This window comes from Muntiacus reevesi, chromosome 5 (assembly GCF_963930625.1).
Source record: "Muntiacus reevesi chromosome 5, mMunRee1.1, whole genome shotgun sequence".
Classification (NCBI taxonomy): Eukaryota; Metazoa; Chordata; class Mammalia; order Artiodactyla; family Cervidae; genus Muntiacus; species Muntiacus reevesi.
Genome location: NC_089253.1, coordinates 93,324,208 through 93,342,865, shown reverse-complemented (window position 1 = coordinate 93,342,865; position 18,658 = coordinate 93,324,208). Strand labels below are relative to the sequence as shown.

The following is an 18,658-nucleotide window of genomic DNA, read 5'->3' as shown; positions in this document are numbered from 1 at the left end:
GGCCCATGGCTGCCTTCTCCCCCCACCGCCATGTCCTGCTACCTGAGGTCTAAGCACCCTGGGGAGAACTAGCATCCCTGGGGGCATTCTCTGACTTCAGCCTGTGTCTCTCCTTCCAGGAACATGGGTGACCTTCGGAGGCCAGATCACCGACGAGGTGAGATGGGGCTCCCTCGTTCCCCCAGGCCCCGGGGAGGGCCACCAGTGCCCTGGGTACGTGGTAAAGTCTTCCAAATGTACCAGGTGGTCTTCGCTCAGGGCGGCCTCCATGGCTCCCTCCTTCTGTTTCTCCAGGGTGCCCTGGGGGACAACAGAAAGGGTGAGCCAGGCAGTGGTGCCAACACCTAGCAGCTGGGTGCCTTGAGGCTTCAGCAGATCCTTTAAAGTCTCAGAAACTCAGGTTTCTCATCTGTGTGACCCCCACCTCACAGTTAGGGGAATTCCAAGAGAGCTCACTTTCCAAATCATCAAGCCCTATGCGATCTATGCTGCTGCTACAGAGGATGCCCACGTGGCTTTGAAACTTCAGTAAATGTCTGTCAAGAGCATGCAGATTGTGGGACTTCCCTGGTGGTCCAGTGGCTAAGACTTCCCGTTCCCAATGCAGAGGGCCTGGGTTCAATCCCTGGTCAGGAAACTAGACCCCACACGCCACAACTAAAGATTTGTATGCTGCCATGAAGATCAAAGGTCCTGCATGCTGTGACTAAGACCCAACACAGCCAAATTTTAAAAAATTAGAATGTAGATTTGCAGATTTGCTGCAAACTGAAGACCAAGCAGATGAACATTTGACTGAGCTGCTAACTGTGCATGCCCCAGAGCCAGCGTTCGTGGGATACACTGCCATGGGATGGACCTGCTGGGGCTGCTCTCCCCACCCTGAGATGCAGCATGGCCAGTATCTGTCCTGAAGAGGATGATGATTCCCAGGCTGGTATGCACTTCTGGGTAGGAAGTGAGTATCTTGGAAGTGAGAACTGTGGTATTTGCTCAGAGAGCTCAGAACCTCTACACGAGATGCTGTCTGCCTTCGCGTCCGCCCTGATTACTGTTGGGAAGGTTGCATTTGAAAAATGAATGGGCACTCAGTCATGTCCAACTCTCTAAGACCCCATGGCCTGTAGCCCACCAGTCTTCTCTGTCCATGGGATTCTCCAGGCAGGAATACTGGAGTGGGTTGCCATGTCCTCCTCCAGGGGATCTTCCCAACCCAGGGATCAAACCCATGTCTCTTGCATCTCCTGCATTAGCAGGTGGGTTTTTTTACCACTATGCCACCTGGGAAGCCCTTAAAAATATAAATTAGTTCATTTGAGACCTTTATCTATGGTTGCTCAGTTACTTTTTGAAGGAAAAGCTTGGCTTCTGTCACCATCTAGATGCATTTCATTTGCATTCTGGTTCCTTCTGTGACCATAGCTGTTACAGAACTGTTGATATTCACCCCTGCTCTGAGGTTCCAGGTCTGAGCTATCTCAGACTGAAGTTGGCAGGCAATTGTTTCGCTTCAGCCACCAAATTGTTTCCGAGCACTTAGAAGGTCGGAGCCCTGGAGTCCACGTGCTTTACCGCAAATAAATTGAGTCTGATTCCCCTGCTTCCCTTTCGATGTGGAAGAATTCTGTCAAGGATATGGCTTCATTTCCGAATGGCATTATTAGCTACACTGTATGTGATGTCCTTGTGGAAAAGATACAGAGAAGTGGTCGGATGGTAGCCATCCAATTAGGTGACTTTTTCAGCAACAGATCCGTCGCAGCCAAAGAGTATTGATTAATGATCTGATGATAGCCACAGCTGGCTCCTGCCTCCCCCATGTCCCCATCAGGGACATAGTGACATGTATGAAGACATTGGAAGTTGTTTGCAAGTGACACAAAGCTGGAAGGACGGTGGATACAACAGATGACAGATTCAGGGTTCTAAAAAGCCCTGGCAGGTGAAAATAATTGAACAAAAGAGCAAGCAGAATTTTTGTATTAAATCCTACAGTTAGTGTCCCAAAAAATCAATACATCAAGACTAAGGGGCCCACCTTGCCACAGTTCAGATGAAGAATGCCTGGATTTTATTCTTTAGCTGACTGCCTGGTCTGAGCCAGCGGGATTAGTGCCGCAAGGAGGCAAAGCAAAGACCATCTGGGCTGCAGAGAAACACATGTGCAGCCCCAGGCCCACTGGGTACTCCAGCTGGGTGACCCCACCTGGAATACTGTGTCCCTTACTAAGTTCATGTCCAAAGGAAGGCATTCAGCATGCTGTGGAATTCAGAAACAGAGTTCTGTTTTTAGAGTTGCTTCCTGTGTACAAGACACTGTGCCAGATGACAGGGAGACCCAGAAATGAGGAACCAATGGATTTACTGTGGCAAAGGGGTGTTCCCTGGCTGGACTAGGAAAACATCAGTAAGTGATGGCCCCAGGGCCAAAGCTGGTCCCCAGCCTGTATTCTTTTTATTTTTTGTTTTTCCTTTCTTCTTAAATATATGAAACATAAAATTTGCCATTTTAATCACTTTTCTTGTGGTTAAAATAAGCATAACGTAAAATGTACCATGTTAACCATTTTTGAAGTATACAGTTATCTTGAAGTAAACAAGTATTAAGTACATTAACTTTGCTGTGCAACCATCACCACGTTCTATTTCCAGCATTTTTCATCACCCCAGACAGAAACTCGGTACCCAGTAAGCCAGAACCCCCCAGTCCCTGGTCACCTCTCATCCACTCCCTGCCTCTATGGATTCCACAGCCATTTTTGTAAACAAAGTTTTTTCGGCAGGCAGCCACATCAGTTCAAATTGTCTGAGGCTGCTCTCAGGCTATGAGGTCAGAGTGGAATAGTTGCCACAGAGACCATCTGGTCTGAAAAGCCTGAAATATTTACCCTCAGGCTCTTTACAGAAAAGGATTGCTGTCAGCCATCCTTTGGGGTCACAGCAGCATCTGCAAATATCTGTGGGTTCTTGTCCCAGGGAAGGGGACTTCCGTGGGTCAGGCAGGGATGCAGGACCTCGGTGTTAGTAGACCTCACATCTAATGGCAAAGTGCCAAAGCTGCCCTGGACAGAATCAGGTTTCCAAACTCTAGTTCAGTGTCCTTTCTGTGATCTCACACAGCTACTCAGGCAGAAAATGCCCCCTCGGGCCTGTGTTCCAAGCAGCCTGGGCAATAACAACTTAATAAAAATAGTAGCTGAGAACTTTACCTTTATTATGGCTCCCAATCCTCTATCAACTCAGAGAGGTGGGTGCTGTTATCCCATTCCAAAGAAGCAGAACCTCCAGACTGAGCAGGTACCCGAGGCCACACCTGGAGAGCGACTCAAGGGGACGCCACCTGGGCTCCTGGCCTCAGAGCCGGCAGCCCCTCCCAGATCTGGGGCAGGACGCTGTCCCCTGGTGGGGGTGACAGGGAGGTGGCCCACGTGTCTTCCGAAGTTCCTCCTGCCTCCAGCCTCTGAGACTCTGACATTGGAAATAACTGAAAAGTCACAAAACAGAAGCTCCATTACACAAAACCGGATGTACCCACAGAGAGGAAGTCTTTAGAAGCTGTGTTTTGATGACTGACACGGAGACAGGACCATGATGAAACAGCACAGAGGACAATAGAGACAGCCATCTATATGTCACAATTGCAGTGTTGCAGGGAAAACCCATATGATTGTTGTTCAGTCGCTAAGTCATGTCTGACTCTTTACAATCCCATGGACTGCGCACACCAGGCTTCCCTGTCCTTCACTATCTCCTAGAGTTTGCTCAGACTCATGTCCATTGAGTCAGTGATGCCATCCAATCACCTCCTCCTCTGTTGCCTCCTTCTCCTCCTGGCCCCAATCTTTCCCAGCATCACGGTCTTTTCCAAGAGTTAGCTCTTCGCATCAGGTGGCCAGAGTATCAGAGTTTCAGCTTCAGCATCAGTTCTTCCAATGAATATTCATGGTTGATTTCCTTTAAGATTGACTGGTTTAATCTCCTTTCAGTCCAAGGGACTCTGAAGAGTCTTCGCCAATACCACTGGAAAGCATTTACTTAGAAAAACCTGGAACAGAAATTACACCAAAATCATAGCAGAGCAAAAATCAGCCCTGAAAATTCCCAGATTCCCCCATTCTCTTTCTGTTCACAGTCACTCAGGCACTGTCCTGGGTGTACTTAGGATTGTGTTCAGATTTTTCTTCCTTCCTCTGTCAGCTCATGCTGTCTGCGCACCTGCTGAGGGCCAGGTCCCTGCCCTCGAGCTGCTCTCTGTCTGGAGAGTGGGACAGATCACAGATCCTAAGCATATCCTTTAAAAAAAAAAAACTGAATAATCAGAGTAATCTGGTTTTTTATTTTATTTATTTATATATTTGGTTTTGGCTGTGCTGACTCTTTGTTGCTGTGCACACGGGCTTCTCATTGCAGTGGTTCTTCTTGTTGTGGAGCATGGGCTCTAGAGTGTGCAGACTTCAGTAGTTGCAGCCTGTGGTCTCAGTAGTTGCAGCTCCCAGGCTGTATAGCACAGGCTTAGGTGTCTTCCCAGATCAGGAATCGAACCCTTGTCAGGGATCAAAGCCATGTTTCCTGCGCTGGCAGTTGGATTCCTTACCACTGAGCCCCCAGGGAAACCTCGTAAGCACATCTTAGTCCTGATAAGAATATGTTAAATGAACGATGAAGAATGCATTCTTTTCCTGTGGCTGCTGTAAGAAATTAACCACTAACTGCATGGTTTAGAACAATAGACATTTATTCTCTCATGGTTTCGGAGGCCAAAATCCAAAATTGGTATCACTAGGCTGAAATTAAGGTCAGCAGGGCCACGCTCCCACTGGAGGCTTCAGGGGAGAATCCTTCCTGACTCTTGCAGTGTCCAGGGGCTGCCTGCAGTCCTCGGCTTGTGGCCACACCACCCAGCCTCTGCCTCTGTGATCACATTCTCTTCTGTCTGTGTCAAATCTCCTGCAACCTCCCTCTTATAAGGTCACCTGTGGTGGCATTTAGGACCCATGTAGCTCATTCAGGTGCTTCCCAGGTAGTGCAGTGGTAAAGAATCCACCTGCCAATGCAGGAGATGCAAGAGACTCGAGTTCAATCCCTGGGTCGGGAAGATCCCCTGGAGAAGGAAGGAAATGGCAACCCACTCCAGTATTCTTGCCTGGAGAATCCCATGGACAGAGGAGCCTGGTGGTCTACAGTCCATGGGGTCGCAAAGAGCTGGACACGACTGAACGACAGACACAGCTGAGCCACTAAGCATGCATAACTCATTCAGGAGAATCTCCCTTAATTTAATCACATCTGTAAATGTGACACGACTGTTACCTAAGGTGACATTCACAGATTCTGGGACCTGATATCTTTGGGAAGCCATTATTTAGCTGAACAGGAAAACAGAGAAAGGAGGACTGGGAGGCAGACGTGAGAGAGTAAACCACTTGATGACCAAGAACATCCCTGCCCAGGGGACAGAGAGGAAGAAAGGAGGAGAAACAGGAGAGGAGGAGGGAGGCAGGGCTCATGGAGTGGAGGCAGTTATTTTGGAGACATTGTTACACTTGAGCCCCAGGAGGGAGGAGAGTAGCCAGTCCACTCTGCCATGGAGGGATCCAGAAAACTCCCCCACCAAGGAGCCTTCCTACTCTGATGACAACAGCTGACTAATGGGAGTAGCTTTGACCTTCTCAGCCTCTGAAACCTTTGGGATTCACTGCCAATATTTGAAATTCAGATTTTACACCCGCTCCCCAATATCAACACCCTCAGATAGGCAGATGACACCACCTTCCTGGCAGAAAGCGAAGAGGAACCAAAGAGCTGCTAGATGAAGGTGAAAGAGGAAAGTTAAATAGCTGGCCTAAAACTCAACATTCAGAAAACTAAGATCATGGCATCTGGTTTCATCACCTCATGGCAAATAGATGGAGAAACAATGGAAACAGTGGCAGATTTTCTTTTCTTGAGTTCCAAAATCACTGTGGATGGTGACTGCAGACATGAAATTCAAAGACGCTTGTTCCTTGAAACAAAAGCTATGACAAACCTAGACAGAGTTTTAAAAGGCAGAGACATCACTTTGCCAACAAAGGTCTATATTGTCATAGCTATGGTATTTCCAGTAGTCATGTACAAATGTGAAAACTGTACCATAAAGAAGGCTGAGTGCCGAAGAATTGATGCTTTCAAATGGTGGTACTAGAGAAGACTCTTGAGAGTCCCTTGAACAGCAAAGAGTTCAAATCAATCAATCCGAAAGGATCAACCCTGAACTGGTGCTGAAGCTAAAGGCCCAATACTTTGGCCACCTGATATGAAGAACTGACTCACTGGAAAAGACCCTGATGTTTGGAAAGATTGAGGGAAGGAGGAGAAGGGGCGACAGAGGATGAGATGGTTGGATGGCATCACCAACTCAAAGCACATGAGTTTGAGCAAACTCCAGGAGACAGTGAAAGATTGGGAAGCCAAAGAGTCCGACACGACTTAGCAACTGAACACAACCCCAGTATCCTGGATTTCTGGCTTCTCTTGAAAAATAAAGGGATTTGGTCACACCAGCCACCTTCCCATAGGCAGCGGTTGAACGCCCCCTTCACCCCACTGACACCAACAGGGCAGCGCCCTCCCCCTCCATACCTTCCTGGCCAGTGGGGCTTCTGCGTTTGGTGTTATGAGAAGCTCCTAGAAGCCACAAATGGCTGGTTTTCTGTCCTACAGTTTTTGAGGGTTAAATACGAATTGGCTGGAAAAGTTCATTCAGATTTTTCCATAGGATCTAGGGACTTTCTCGGTGGTCCAGTGGTTAAAACTCCATGCTTCCAATGCAAGGCGCATGGGTTTGATCCCTGGTCGGGGAACTAAGATCCCATATACTGTGCAGCACGGCCAAGAACAAAATTTAAAAAAAAAAAAAATCTTATGGAAAAACTCGAATGAACTTTTTGGCCCACCCAGTATTATTCACCGAACCCTGGGCTGGCCCGAGAGGGAAGCTCAATGCTCTGAGCTGAGCTTCGAGAAATGGCTAGTGGAGGAGTTTGGATCCATGATCCTGCTCAGAAGGATGCCTGCTCTGTTCAGAGATCCAGAGAGTTCATTCTCCACTGCGTCTCGGAGGGAGCTGTCAATTGCAGGCAGATTTCCTCAGCTCCTCGCCTGGAGAAGCACAGGCCAAGGCCAGAGAGTTATCTGAGGACGACAGTTTCTCCATCTGCAAACAATCACACCACCCCCTGCAGTTGCTGGGAAGAATTCGAGGGATTTGACCTCACAGGCACATTCTAGCTGTAGTTTGCATCCGGTCCCAACACTTAATGGCAAATAGATGGAGAAACAATGGAAACAGTTACAGACTTTATTTTCTTGGGCTCCAAAATCACTGCAGATGATGACTGCAGCCATGAAATTAAAAGACGCTTGCTCCTTGGAGGAAAAGCTATGACCAGCCTAGACAGCATATTAAAAAGCACAGACATTACTTTGCTGACAAAGGTCAGTCTCATCAAATAAAAGTCGCTCAGTCATGTCCAACTCTTTGGGACCCCATGTTTTATACAGTCCATGGAATTCTCCATGCCAGAATACTGGAGTGGATAGCTGTTCCCTTCTCCAGGGGATCTTCCCAACCCAGGGATCGAACCCAGGTCTCCTGCATTGCAGGCAGATTCTTTACCAGCTGAGCCACCAGGGAAATCCAAGAATACTGGAGTGGGTAGCCTACGCCTTCTCCAGTGGATCTTCCTGACCCAGGAATCAAACCAGGGTCTCCTGCATTGCAAGAGGATTCTTTACCAGCTGAGCTACCAGGGCAATGGTTTTTCCAGTAGTCACGGTCATGTCTGGATGTGAGAGTTGGACCAAAAAGAAAGCTGAACACTGAAGAATTGATGCTTTTGAACTGTGATGTTGGAGAAGACTCTTGAGAGTCCCTTGGACTGCAAGGAGATCCAACCAGTCAGTCCTAAAGGAAATCAACCCTGAATATTCATTGGAAGGACTGATGCCGAAGCTGAAGCTCCAATACTTTGGCCACCTGATGTGAAGAACTGACTCATCGGGAAAGACTCTGTTGCTGGGAAAGATTGAAGGCAGGAGAAGGGAACGACAGAGGATGAGATAGTTGGATGGCATCACCAACTCAATGGACATGAGTCTGAGCAAGCTCCGGGAGTTGGTGATGAACAGGTAAGCCTGGCATGCTGTAGTCCATGGGGTCACAAAGAATTAGACACAACTGAGCAACTGAACTGAACTGATCCTGCCAGGTTTTATCATGCCCCTGTTGTGGCCTGTTTGTTTCCCAGGACAGTCAGAACAAAGTCCTACAGACTGGGTGGCGTAAAACAACGGAAATTTCTTCTTCACAGTTCTGGAGGCCAGAAGTCCAAAGTCAAGGTGTCCACAGGGCTGCACTGCCTCCAAGGCTCTGAAGGAATTCCATTCCTTCAGATCTGCTGGAGGTTGGCCGTTCTTGGCATTCCTTGGGCTGTAGACCCTTTACCCTAACCTCTGCCTCCATCTTCACATGGGCTCTTCCCTGTGTGTCTGCGTCTATTCATATAAAAACACCACTTATGTTGGATGTAGGACTCACCCCAATGCAGTGTGACCTCATCTGAACTGACCACATATGCAAAAACCCCACTGGCAAACAAGGTCACTTTCTGAGAGTCTGCGTGGACGTGAATTTGGGGGACAGGATTCAATTTAGTACAGGTGCTAAGCCCTGTGGTAACCCAATAGGCAGGGTCCCTGCTCGCAAAAAACTCACAATCCATGGAACTTCCCTGGTGGTCCAGTAGTTAAGACTCCACACTTCCACTGCAGGGAGCACGGGTTCAATTCCTGGTCAGGAAACTGAGATCTCACTTGCCGTGTGCTTGCCAAGTCGCTTCGGTCGTGTCCAGCTCTTTGCAACCCTATGGACTGTAGCCCGCCAGGCTCCTCTGTCCGTGGGATTCTCCAAGCAAGAATACTGGAGTAGGTTGGCATGCCCTCCTCCAAGGGACCTTCCCTACCCAGGAACCGAACCTGCACCTCTTATGCCTCCTGCATTAGCAGGAGGTTTCTTTACCACCAGGGCCACCTGGGAAGACCACTAGTGCAGCCGAAAGAAAGAAAACTAAATTCACAGTCCAGAGGCTATTGCTTCATTCTCCCTGGCTTCTTTCTTCTCTATGGGTCTGTGGTTGAGCTGCTTCCACATTCACCCTGCGGCAGGAGAGGACGTGGGGACACAGGGACAGGGCCTGGGCATTCAGAGGACCTCCCCAGACCTCGAGGTTGAGCTCTGAGCCTCTGGGCCCCCACTCCGCCTGGGTTGGCAAGACAGTGCTGCCTGTGAGTAACCCGGATTTTCTTATTTCAGATGGCAGAGCAGCTAATGACCTTGGCCTACGACAATGGCATCAACCTCTTCGATACCGCAGAAGTCTACGCGGCGGGCAAGTATGTTCCTTTTCTCACGGGAAAAAGCGGCGCGGGCCAACCATGGCTTCCTGGGGGAAAGCCGGAGCTTCTGTTGCTCCCGGGCTCTCTTTCATTCCCAAGACAGTTTGCACCTCCCACTCCCCACGTGCTCTTCCAAACTCTAAACGGCTGGAGGAGGTGTTGTTTTCATGGGGTCAGAATCACAGAGCACTCGGTGACTTGCCAAACTCACATGTGTTCAAGCGGCGAGCTGACCACAGCCCCTCTGGTGCCCAAGATGCCGCGCTGGGCGAGAGCATGATTAAGCTGTAGTCCGGCTCTCCTGCCGTGCCCACGACCTGCAGCCAGCCCCGCATGCCTGGCACTCTCACATCTTAATGGTGCAATTAGGGCTGCAGGGAACGCAGGGCCCCTCAGGAGCCGGGGAGAGCGGGGTCTGCTGAGCCGAGCCCAGCGCTGTAGGAAGCACTTCCCATCTTGGCAATGAACTTTCCTACTCAATTATGTAAAAGCGCTCTTCAGCCAAGGCCGCTGGCTTCAGTTTTAAAGACTGACTGTAATCAAATCATCCACTCTCCTGCATTGGGTTTCCAAAAGTCAGCTTTTGTTTGTGAAATCATTTGTTGGCTCGCTCTCCGTCCTCCCTCTGGCCCCCTGCTGCCTAGGGCGAGCCAAGTTCCCATCAGCTGAACCACTCAGCCTGGCCCGCCGTGTGCCATGGCCTCGGGGCCAGCACCTGCCTCTCGGGCTCTGGGTTATTACCTGCAGCCCAGGATAGAGTCTGGAGGACCAAGAATCAGGACCCCAGCTCCGCCTTTGCCCAAGTCCTGGCCCAGGGGCGGAGGGTCTCACATCCCCAAGGGCCTCTGCTGGGACCCCCTTCCTGAGTCTCCTCTAGTTCCCATCAGTGGCCTCTGTCCCCTGTTGCCACCACCCCCCAATCCCTCTGCACTGGCAACCACTTTCAATCAGAGTGAAACGCTTTCCAGACAGATGAGCTAAGCCAAAGGGTCAGAGTTGGAAAAGCCAGATGCAGATGCTAAGCCCAGAGGCGTCCCCCATCCCAAGCACCCCAGCCTGTTCCCTGGCCCTGCGCCTGCCTTGGCTTTGCTGCCCACAAGAGCGTGTGAGTGACAGCTCCCCACAGTCTCCCCCAGCTCCAGATGGCACTGTGTCCAAGTCCCGCACACCCCCTTTCATGGCACTCCTCGAGGCATTGCTTTCACTCCCCTCAGCCTAACTGGACATCCAGGGTGGCATTGTAGGCCAGCACACTGAGTCCCTCTTCTAACCAGAATGCCAAGCACCCATCTTACTGAGTCCCCCTGCTTCTCATGCTCTGGGCACTTCCCAGATTGCTGCAGGATTTCTGCACCCCCGCTGGACAGAGGCCAGCCTTACCAAATTCACGGCCAGCAGAATTCAAAGCTGAAAGCAACAGGCTTCAGTTGTCACTGCCTACAGCTCCTATAGCCCCAGGACTGCTGCCTGCTCCCCATCTCCTTCCTTCTTTCCTAATCTTTTGTCCCACCAAGGAGAGACCCAGGAATGAAAGGAAAGAGGCTCGGGGCTGAGTGACTTTCTGTGCATCTTGACCATAAATGAAGAGCCTTCAGAATGGATGCTAAACAGCTTGCAAATTAGAGCCCATGATTTCTGAGTGGATGACTCAGGCACTGTTATAATTGGAATGGAGCACTGGGTATGGATCATTCTCCGTCTGTTGTTTTTTGCTCAGAAACATTTTGCCACGAGCAGAAAGTTCTTCAAAGTTAATCCAGTGCTGCAGTGCCAAACACGGCTGGAACGGTCAGCGCATGACCCTGGCTGACACGAGTTTGGTGCAGGGCCCAGAGTGACACCAAGCAGAACAGACAGCAGTCAGCATGGCATCCTTCTCTTTATTGTTAAAAAAGCAAGAAACAAGAGGGACACACACACCCACACTCAGTGCACACACTCATGGGTGCACACCCCCACACTCATGGACGCACACACCCACACTCATGGACACACGCCAACACTCGACACACTCACACTCGTGGACACACACACACACTCATGGACACACACATAAACACGAACACACTCCGCTGGAAATTCAGCCCTGAGTTCTTGTTGATTGTCTCTGCAAACAGAGAATGTGCTTGGTGAATAATCTATGTTTTTTTTTAAAAAAAATCACACACACTTGTCTGGAAACTTCGCCCATGTAACATTGCCAAGTATTTTCCCCAGTGAATTTCCAAGGGGCCAGGGAAGCGGCTGCTGCTGGTCTTTCCAAGCAGGACGTCGCTCCTCCCTTCTCTGTGGGAGCTGGAGCCACTGTGCTGGGACAGTGGCACATGGCCGTGGCCACCTCCACGGGGAGCAACCCTCGCTGCTCCCAGGTGCTCTCCTCACTCTGGAATGAGCGGCCCGAGCCAAGGCAGACCTTAGCAGCCCTGGGTCGGGTGGTGTTTTCACCAGGGGCCCCTGTGGCTGATGAGCAAGGTGGGGTGCGGCTTGGGGTTTCTGTTACCCAGTAATGAATTCCCCACGTCTCGGTCTTCTCTGCAGAGCTGAAGTGGTGTTGGGAAACATCATCAAGAAGAAGGGATGGAGGTAATTAGTTCCTGTGCTCACGTGCTCCAGCTCCAGGGCACATGCATGCACACAGGCACAGGGAGAAAGTTGGAGAAGGCTGCTGGGAAGGAAGAGGCCTGCTCTAGGGCCCCGGGCAGGGTGGGCAGGCTTGGATCCCATGGCTGTTCCTTCCTGTTTGCCGGCAGAGTGCCCACGGTTGGCCTCATGGCCCTGTGCAGCCAGCCTGGCTTACTAAGACCTGGTGGTCCCAGAATTGTTCTTGCTGGGTGGGGGAGAATGTCCCAGAATAGAGGCAGTGCCTGTGCTTCCTTCAAGGGGAGCCAACATTCACAGTATGGGTGGCCACCACCAGGGAGCCAGGGCCTGAGCCCGAGGGTCAGGAACCTCCATCTGGCTTGACACAGAGTTTCCCGCCCGCCTGGGGTCAGGCCAGGCTGAGCACTTGACTGCACTTTGGGGCCACTTGTGGCCTGTGTGTCTTCATTTTCAGCAAAGTCAGAAGCAGTTAGAAGGCTGGGCCTCCCCCACCTCCACCAAACCCCCCCCACCCCCTCCCCTGGTGCACACACTCAGGTGTCCCCCACGCCCTCCCCTGGTGCATACACTCAGAGTCTCCACCAGCCCCTGGGGCCTGGATGACTGACACCCTCCTCTTGACCCAACCCAAGTTGTTTCTTCATGGCTCTAACTGATCCCCAGATAAATCCCTGCTCACTCTGTAAGTAAAACAAACTGCAGGTATGAGTGAGTCCCAATTGTGTCTTAGGTGAACACACAAGGAGACGCCTACCAGGTCATCCCACCTGCCCAAAGGTGATCCTGGCCGCTGCCAGGATCAGAGCCGCTGGCTTGGAGGAGCTGTTTCCTGAGCAGTAAACTGACAGCCCCCCACCCTCATGGGAAGAAAGCACAACCACAGGGGCATTGCCCCCACCCCATCCCTTGGGAATGGTCAAGATCAAATGTGGACAGGAGGAGCCATCATCACCCCACCCACCTGTCCCTCCAAGACAAAGTCAGAGATGTCAGCATTGCCTCTTGTGAATTTGCAGCAGGAGATCTGAATCCATTCCTTTCCCCCAGGCTTTCAGTCACCCGAGTCTGAGCTTCCAGGAGCGTCATCTGCCTATCTCTCGGGTCAGCCCCACCCCAACCTCTCCCCCAACCTGTGGCACCCGGGATGCTCCCCAAGGCTGTCCCACACAGCTTTTCTGAAATGCTGCTTCAGCCAGCAGAAAAGAGCCATAGTGGGTAATCCCTTATTTCACTCCATCCTCACCAGAGCCCTCCAATCTCCGGCCAGCCCTGACACTTGACCTCCTCCAAGTCCCCACAGAGGAGCAGCCTTCTGTTCCCTGGACCACGTCCCCCCCTCCTAAATGTGCCCCCTCCTCTAGGCTCCAGGCTTCAGCCACACTAGACTCCATCTCCACCCGGCCCTTCACTGTCTAACCCTAGTTCCACAGTTAGTTAGTCGCATCCACATAGTTAATTACATCTGTAGGTTTTCTCCTGGCTCGATCCAGGCCCCTGGGCTGGGAACACCCCAAACATTGAGTGATAGAAAAGCGCCCTGTTTCACACCCTGTGCTCCGGGGTGAGAGGGTTTAGGACTCCTGGGTAAGGGCTGAAGATAGTGGGGAGGGTCGAGGAGGGACGACCCCAAGGGGTCGCACCCAGTAACAGCCCTCCTTCTCTTGTTCCACAGACGATCCAGCCTCGTCATCACCACCAAGATCTTCTGGGGAGGAAAGTAGGTGCAGCCACAGGTGACCCCCTGGCGGGGGGCCATGTCTGCAGAGACCCCTGGGGGTGGGTAGCGGGCAGTCATCCTGGAGGAACGGAGGCTGCCCGGGGTCTGTCCTGGGCAGCATGCTTTCCCATCTCCTGGGGCGGGAAGCAGGGGACGGGCTGGTGTGCGTGTGGCCATCTTCCCTGACTCGCGCCATCCCTGTTGAGGGACCCCAAGTTCCAGAAAAGCAGCTTTGGCTGAGTTGCCTTGTGCTTAATCCTCACTTCCCTTTTATTTTTACTTTTGTGGTTTTGTTTCTGATTACAAAGGTAACATCCTAAAAACTTCTGGAAAAAGCAGAAAATTCCTGAACTGTCCTATTCACTCCACTTACCCTGGGCCACAGACCACCCTTGCTATCTTCCGGGAATCTGACCCCATAGTTTCTCCGGGGCTGGACAAAATGGGCTTCATAGGAATTAGAAATATGATTCATTTTAAGTTTTGAAAAATCCAAGTCAGAGAGAGGGCAAATTGAAAAGCAGACATCCCCATCCCACACTGAGCCCCACCATGCCCAGGGCGGCCAGGGTCGAGGACAGCCCAGCTCTGCCACATCTTCTCCACATGAGCAAATCCTCATAGCCTCATGGTTTTATCCCCAAAGTGGAATCAGACTACAAATGGCACGCACTGACCTACTTTTTTCACCTAACATTTTGTCATAAACATTTTCCCCGAAAACCTCTTGAAACATCGCACACACTGTCGCCTGTTTTTCAGAGCTGAGACGGAGAGGGGCCTTTCCAGGAAGCACATAATAGAAGGTGAGGAGGGGGTGGGCCTTAGGATGCCCCTAAACCCTCGCCATCCGCCTGTGGATGCAAAAGTAAAGAAACCAAAAAAAAAAAAATTAAAAAAAAAAAAAAAAAGTAAAGAAACCACTGTGCCCCAGCCCCATCCATGCTGCAGGCCTGGAGCTCTAGGGACGACCCAAACCCTGGTCCACCCAGGCTCACAGTGGGTGGTCCCTCTGCGTCACGAGAGAGGGGCAGGGGTATGAGTGGGTGGGGCTCACGCGACCCTGGGAAGCCACAGACAGGCCTGGGCCCAGAATGGGCCCTGTGCCCACTGGGTGACCTTGAGCAAGGGACATCATTTCCCCAGGCCTCTGTGGCAGCATCTGTTAAAGGGCAGGGGAATAATGCCCACCTCTGGGGTCACAGGAATTGGGAAGGACCCCAGCAAGGTCCTGTGTGTCGGACTCAGCCTGGGGCTCAGCACACGGGAGTCCCACACGGGGCTGGGGAGTGGGCTGGAATGCCTTGCATATCCCAGTTGTTATTGTCTCAGTACCTTTTTTCCCATGTTCATTTTGTCGAAGTAATACAGTCACTCCATTAAAAATAAAATGATTAGGAGGCCTTGCTGCCTGCCCTGCCCTGCCCTGGCCCCCAGCCCTGCAGCTCCGTTCTGAGCTGCTGCCAACTCCTCATTGTACCCCATTGGCCTTCCATGCCGTGGACGATTCACTCCGTGTCAGGCGGCCTAGCTCCTCCTTCCCGGGCCGCTCTAGGAGGGATCCCCTCCATTTGGTCACAGGACTTTGGGGTGTGCCACCTCTTCTCTCGTGGCTGTTCGCAATCTCAGTGGCCTGTGCCCACACATGCGCCCCACCGTCCACAGCTCCCAGGGCCAGGTGCCTTGTCCCTTTCATCTCTTGCTCACAGGGTGAGGGCCCAGAAATGTCTGTGAAGATTGTAACACAACCCCTCCCACCCCCGACTCCTCCCCGACCCAGGTCTGAAAGCTTCCCTGGAGCGGCTACAGTTGGAATATGTGGATGTGGTATTTGCCAACCGCCCAGACCCCAACACGCCCATGGAAGGTACGTTCTCCTTGGAAGCACCTGGCCAGACATTGTGGTTCCAAAAAGGGCAGAAGGTTCTGAACCTGAGGCTCTGATGACACCATCCCAGGGCCCGCTGGGCACCCAAGCCTGGTGAGGTGGGAGGTGGGGCCTACCCAGTGTGGGGAACTCAGCCTCTGATCATTCCCCCAGGTGCCCCTGGCACCTCCAGGCTGAGTCCCATCCTTGCTCCAGGTTCCCACCCCATCCTGGGCTTGAACGCATGCTGTGTTAGCTAAAGTCATGATCCCATGACTCCTTGCTGCATTCTTTTCAATTCTTTCAGTCACCATCCACATTCTATTGGGAGGCTTTAGGGGTCTTTTGCTCTGGGAAATAAACTATTACTTAGAGGAGGAAAAGAAACATGCAGTGCTTTGAAAAGCAGTTTTGGTTTCTTGGGCGCTTATTTATTCTTTGACTCCTATAGTCTCAGCCCCTCCTATCTCCTCCAACTCTCTGCTTTGGGCATCTTCTCATTTGTGCTTCGCTGCTTCAGGGTCTTGGAAAATTCAGTTACATTCAAGTTACTTTTCCTTCATTTGTTTGTATATATACATGCACCCATGCATGTGTATATGTGTGTGTGTGTGTGTGTGTGTATGTGTCTGTTATCCAAACCAGTAGTCTACAAAAAGTAATTTGAGCCTGCGTCCCATGCCCTTTGTCAGACTGCACCCCTCAGCATTCCCACAGCTGTGAACTCTGGTCTCTTTCGATCTTTCTTTTATCACCAGGGGATCCATTTAGTTCCTCCAAGTCAAGGACTTTCATCATAGAAGGTACACAGTACCCTCGGCCCGACCACTGACCTCTGTGTCCGAGTTGCATTTTATGAGACAGTGTTTTTATTTATACAACTCTCTTCCCGCCCCCATGACAAAACTTCTCCATAAAATGCACAAAGGAGAAATAAGTGCCTTATGGGAACATCTTGCAAGTGAAGAAAAGCAAAGCAGAGCGGACGCCCGCCACCCCCCCTCCCATCCCCATCTATGCTGTCACCTCTTTCCTCCCATCCTCCCTCCCATGCATGCACGCCCCCTCCTTGCCCCGCCTTGCATCACCATGATCCATGATCCAGGGGGGCTTCCTCTTGATTTGGGGATGCTGTGATCAGTGCCTGACACCTTGACCCCGGATGGTCTGGGAGAGGGCTGGGGAGACCAGGTTTCCACAGGAGTGAACACACTGGGGACCCCAGGACATTGGCCCCTGGCAGATTGTATCTTCTCCATAGTCCAATTTGCTAAGCCCCCACCTCAACCAAAAACAAAAGGACCAGGTACCAGCTGCTCCACCTCCACCCTGGGCAGGCTGGACCACCTGTTACTCTCACCCCATGCAATGAGGTCAGAGCTTGCCATTGAAATACGATCATTTTTCTCCTGAAGAATACCTACATGAGCTGGGGAAACTCTGAGACCCGGGGCAGCCGCTGGCCAGGCAGTGGTCTATGCCCTGTCCTAAACTAAAGGACCCTGGGCACCCCCACACCAAGGGCAGACCTTGGTCTCCCTGGAAGCTGGGCTGCATCCCACAATGGAAGGGCTCCCGCCTGCCAGCTGGCACTGCCACCCAACCCCTCCCATGTATTATTTGTGACACAGCAGGAGATGCCCTGGGTTTTGGCAGCAGCTGGAAGGATTTGGTCCTCCTGCTTCTATTCAACAGCATTAAATATTGAGGTAGACAGTCATCCCTAATTGTCCGTTTCTGGTGTCATGACACCCAGCTTAGGCAGAAGCACAAGGGCCATGCTCCTGTGCACGGGCTCCATGCCCAGCCTGCCAAGGCCATGGACCCTCGAGGTAGCCAGCAGCATTTGCCCAGGACCCCTTCCCTCCCAGGCCAGCCGCAGGCTCGCATACCACCCTGGCCCCCAGTCTCCTGCTGGACCCTCCTCTCTGCATGGAAGGGAGATAGCTGTGCTCGAGGAAGCCAGGCTGGTGAACGGGGTGTTGTCTGCTTCCCCCACTCCAGCATGTGGGCCTGAGCCTTGGCTGAAGACTTGGGTGATCACGCTGCATGGTCACAAGTCCCCCCAAGGCTGTTTCTAAAGAACCCCACGAGGACGGCCGCACTGGCAGCCTGGGCGCAGGGCTCGAATGTGGGCAGGTGCCTTCCTGGAACCCTCAACCTTGCAACCAAGTGCTGCTCTTCATGTCGAATAGTGTTGGCCATTAAAGTGGTGGCCTGCTCATAGCCCATGGGCAGGGGCTTCCCTGCCAGACTTCCTCCCTGGGATGGGTGGAGAGGAACCAGGCCCCAACCTTGGAAGGAAAGAGAGGGCAGGACTTGGCCTACAGACCTGGAAGCTGAGGTATAATTTTTCAGGGGTCCTGGGCGAGGCCACCGAGACCACCACCCCAGAAGTCCCAGCTACATTAGTTTTCTCCTGAAAAGGGGGACCTTGGCAAAGGGGCACTCAGGGACCGAGAATGGGTGGAAGAGACACCCCAAAAGAGAGGTACCACTCTGCCAGAGACTGTCCCCGTGGGACTGGGGCCTTCCAAGGTGGAGCCCTCAGAAAGGACCTGCATCCTCCTTTCTTCCTTCCTTCCACCCATGCTATCTTCAGGGACCTCAGCTTCCCGACATCTGTGGCCACTTCAGGAGAGGTGGGATTTTCAAGGAGCAGTGTCCATTTTGGGAAACACTCATTCTTCAGCTGAAATTCTGGAACTGCCCTGGGCAGTCTTACGTGCAAGCGCTATGTGTGGGATCTGAGAAAAGCCTGATGGGTAGCCTGCTACCCTTAGCAAAGCTGAGAGAGAGACATCTGAAATGTCTCTCCGCCCTACCGCCCCACCCTCTGGGACCAGCCAGGGCCCCTACCCTGCCCTTTGTTGGGACAGACACTGTTATTACCTCTACATTCAGTTCTCCAGATCCCAGTGACAGTCTGGAGTAGCCCCAGTAGGTGGCTCAGACAGTAAAGAATCTGCCTGCAATGCAGGAGACCCAGCTTCGATCCCTGAGCCAGGAAGATCCCCTGGAGAAGGGAATGGCAACAC

The 18,658-nt window shown here is 51.9% G+C and overlaps 1 protein-coding gene across 5 annotated transcripts in view; it reads left to right on the top strand.

Moving 5' to 3' along the window:
* Nucleotides 1-18,658, top strand: part of KCNAB2 (potassium voltage-gated channel subfamily A regulatory beta subunit 2) — a 97,238-nt gene that overhangs the window by 69,419 nt on the left and 9,161 nt on the right. For 4 of the 5 annotated variants that reach the window (XM_065936858.1, XM_065936856.1, XM_065936854.1 and 1 more), the window contains 6 exons: nt 120-157; nt 9,353-9,432; nt 11,974-12,018; nt 13,709-13,753; nt 14,516-14,559; nt 15,534-15,620. In XM_065936858.1, coding sequence (XP_065792930.1) covers nt 120-157; nt 9,353-9,432; nt 11,974-12,018; nt 13,709-13,753; nt 14,516-14,559; nt 15,534-15,620 — 339 coding nt within the window. Of the gene's footprint in view, nt 1-119; nt 214-9,352; nt 9,433-11,973; nt 12,019-13,708; nt 13,754-14,515; nt 14,560-15,533; nt 15,621-18,658 lie in introns of all 5 variants that reach the window. The other variant, XM_065936859.1, reaches the window with a different exon arrangement.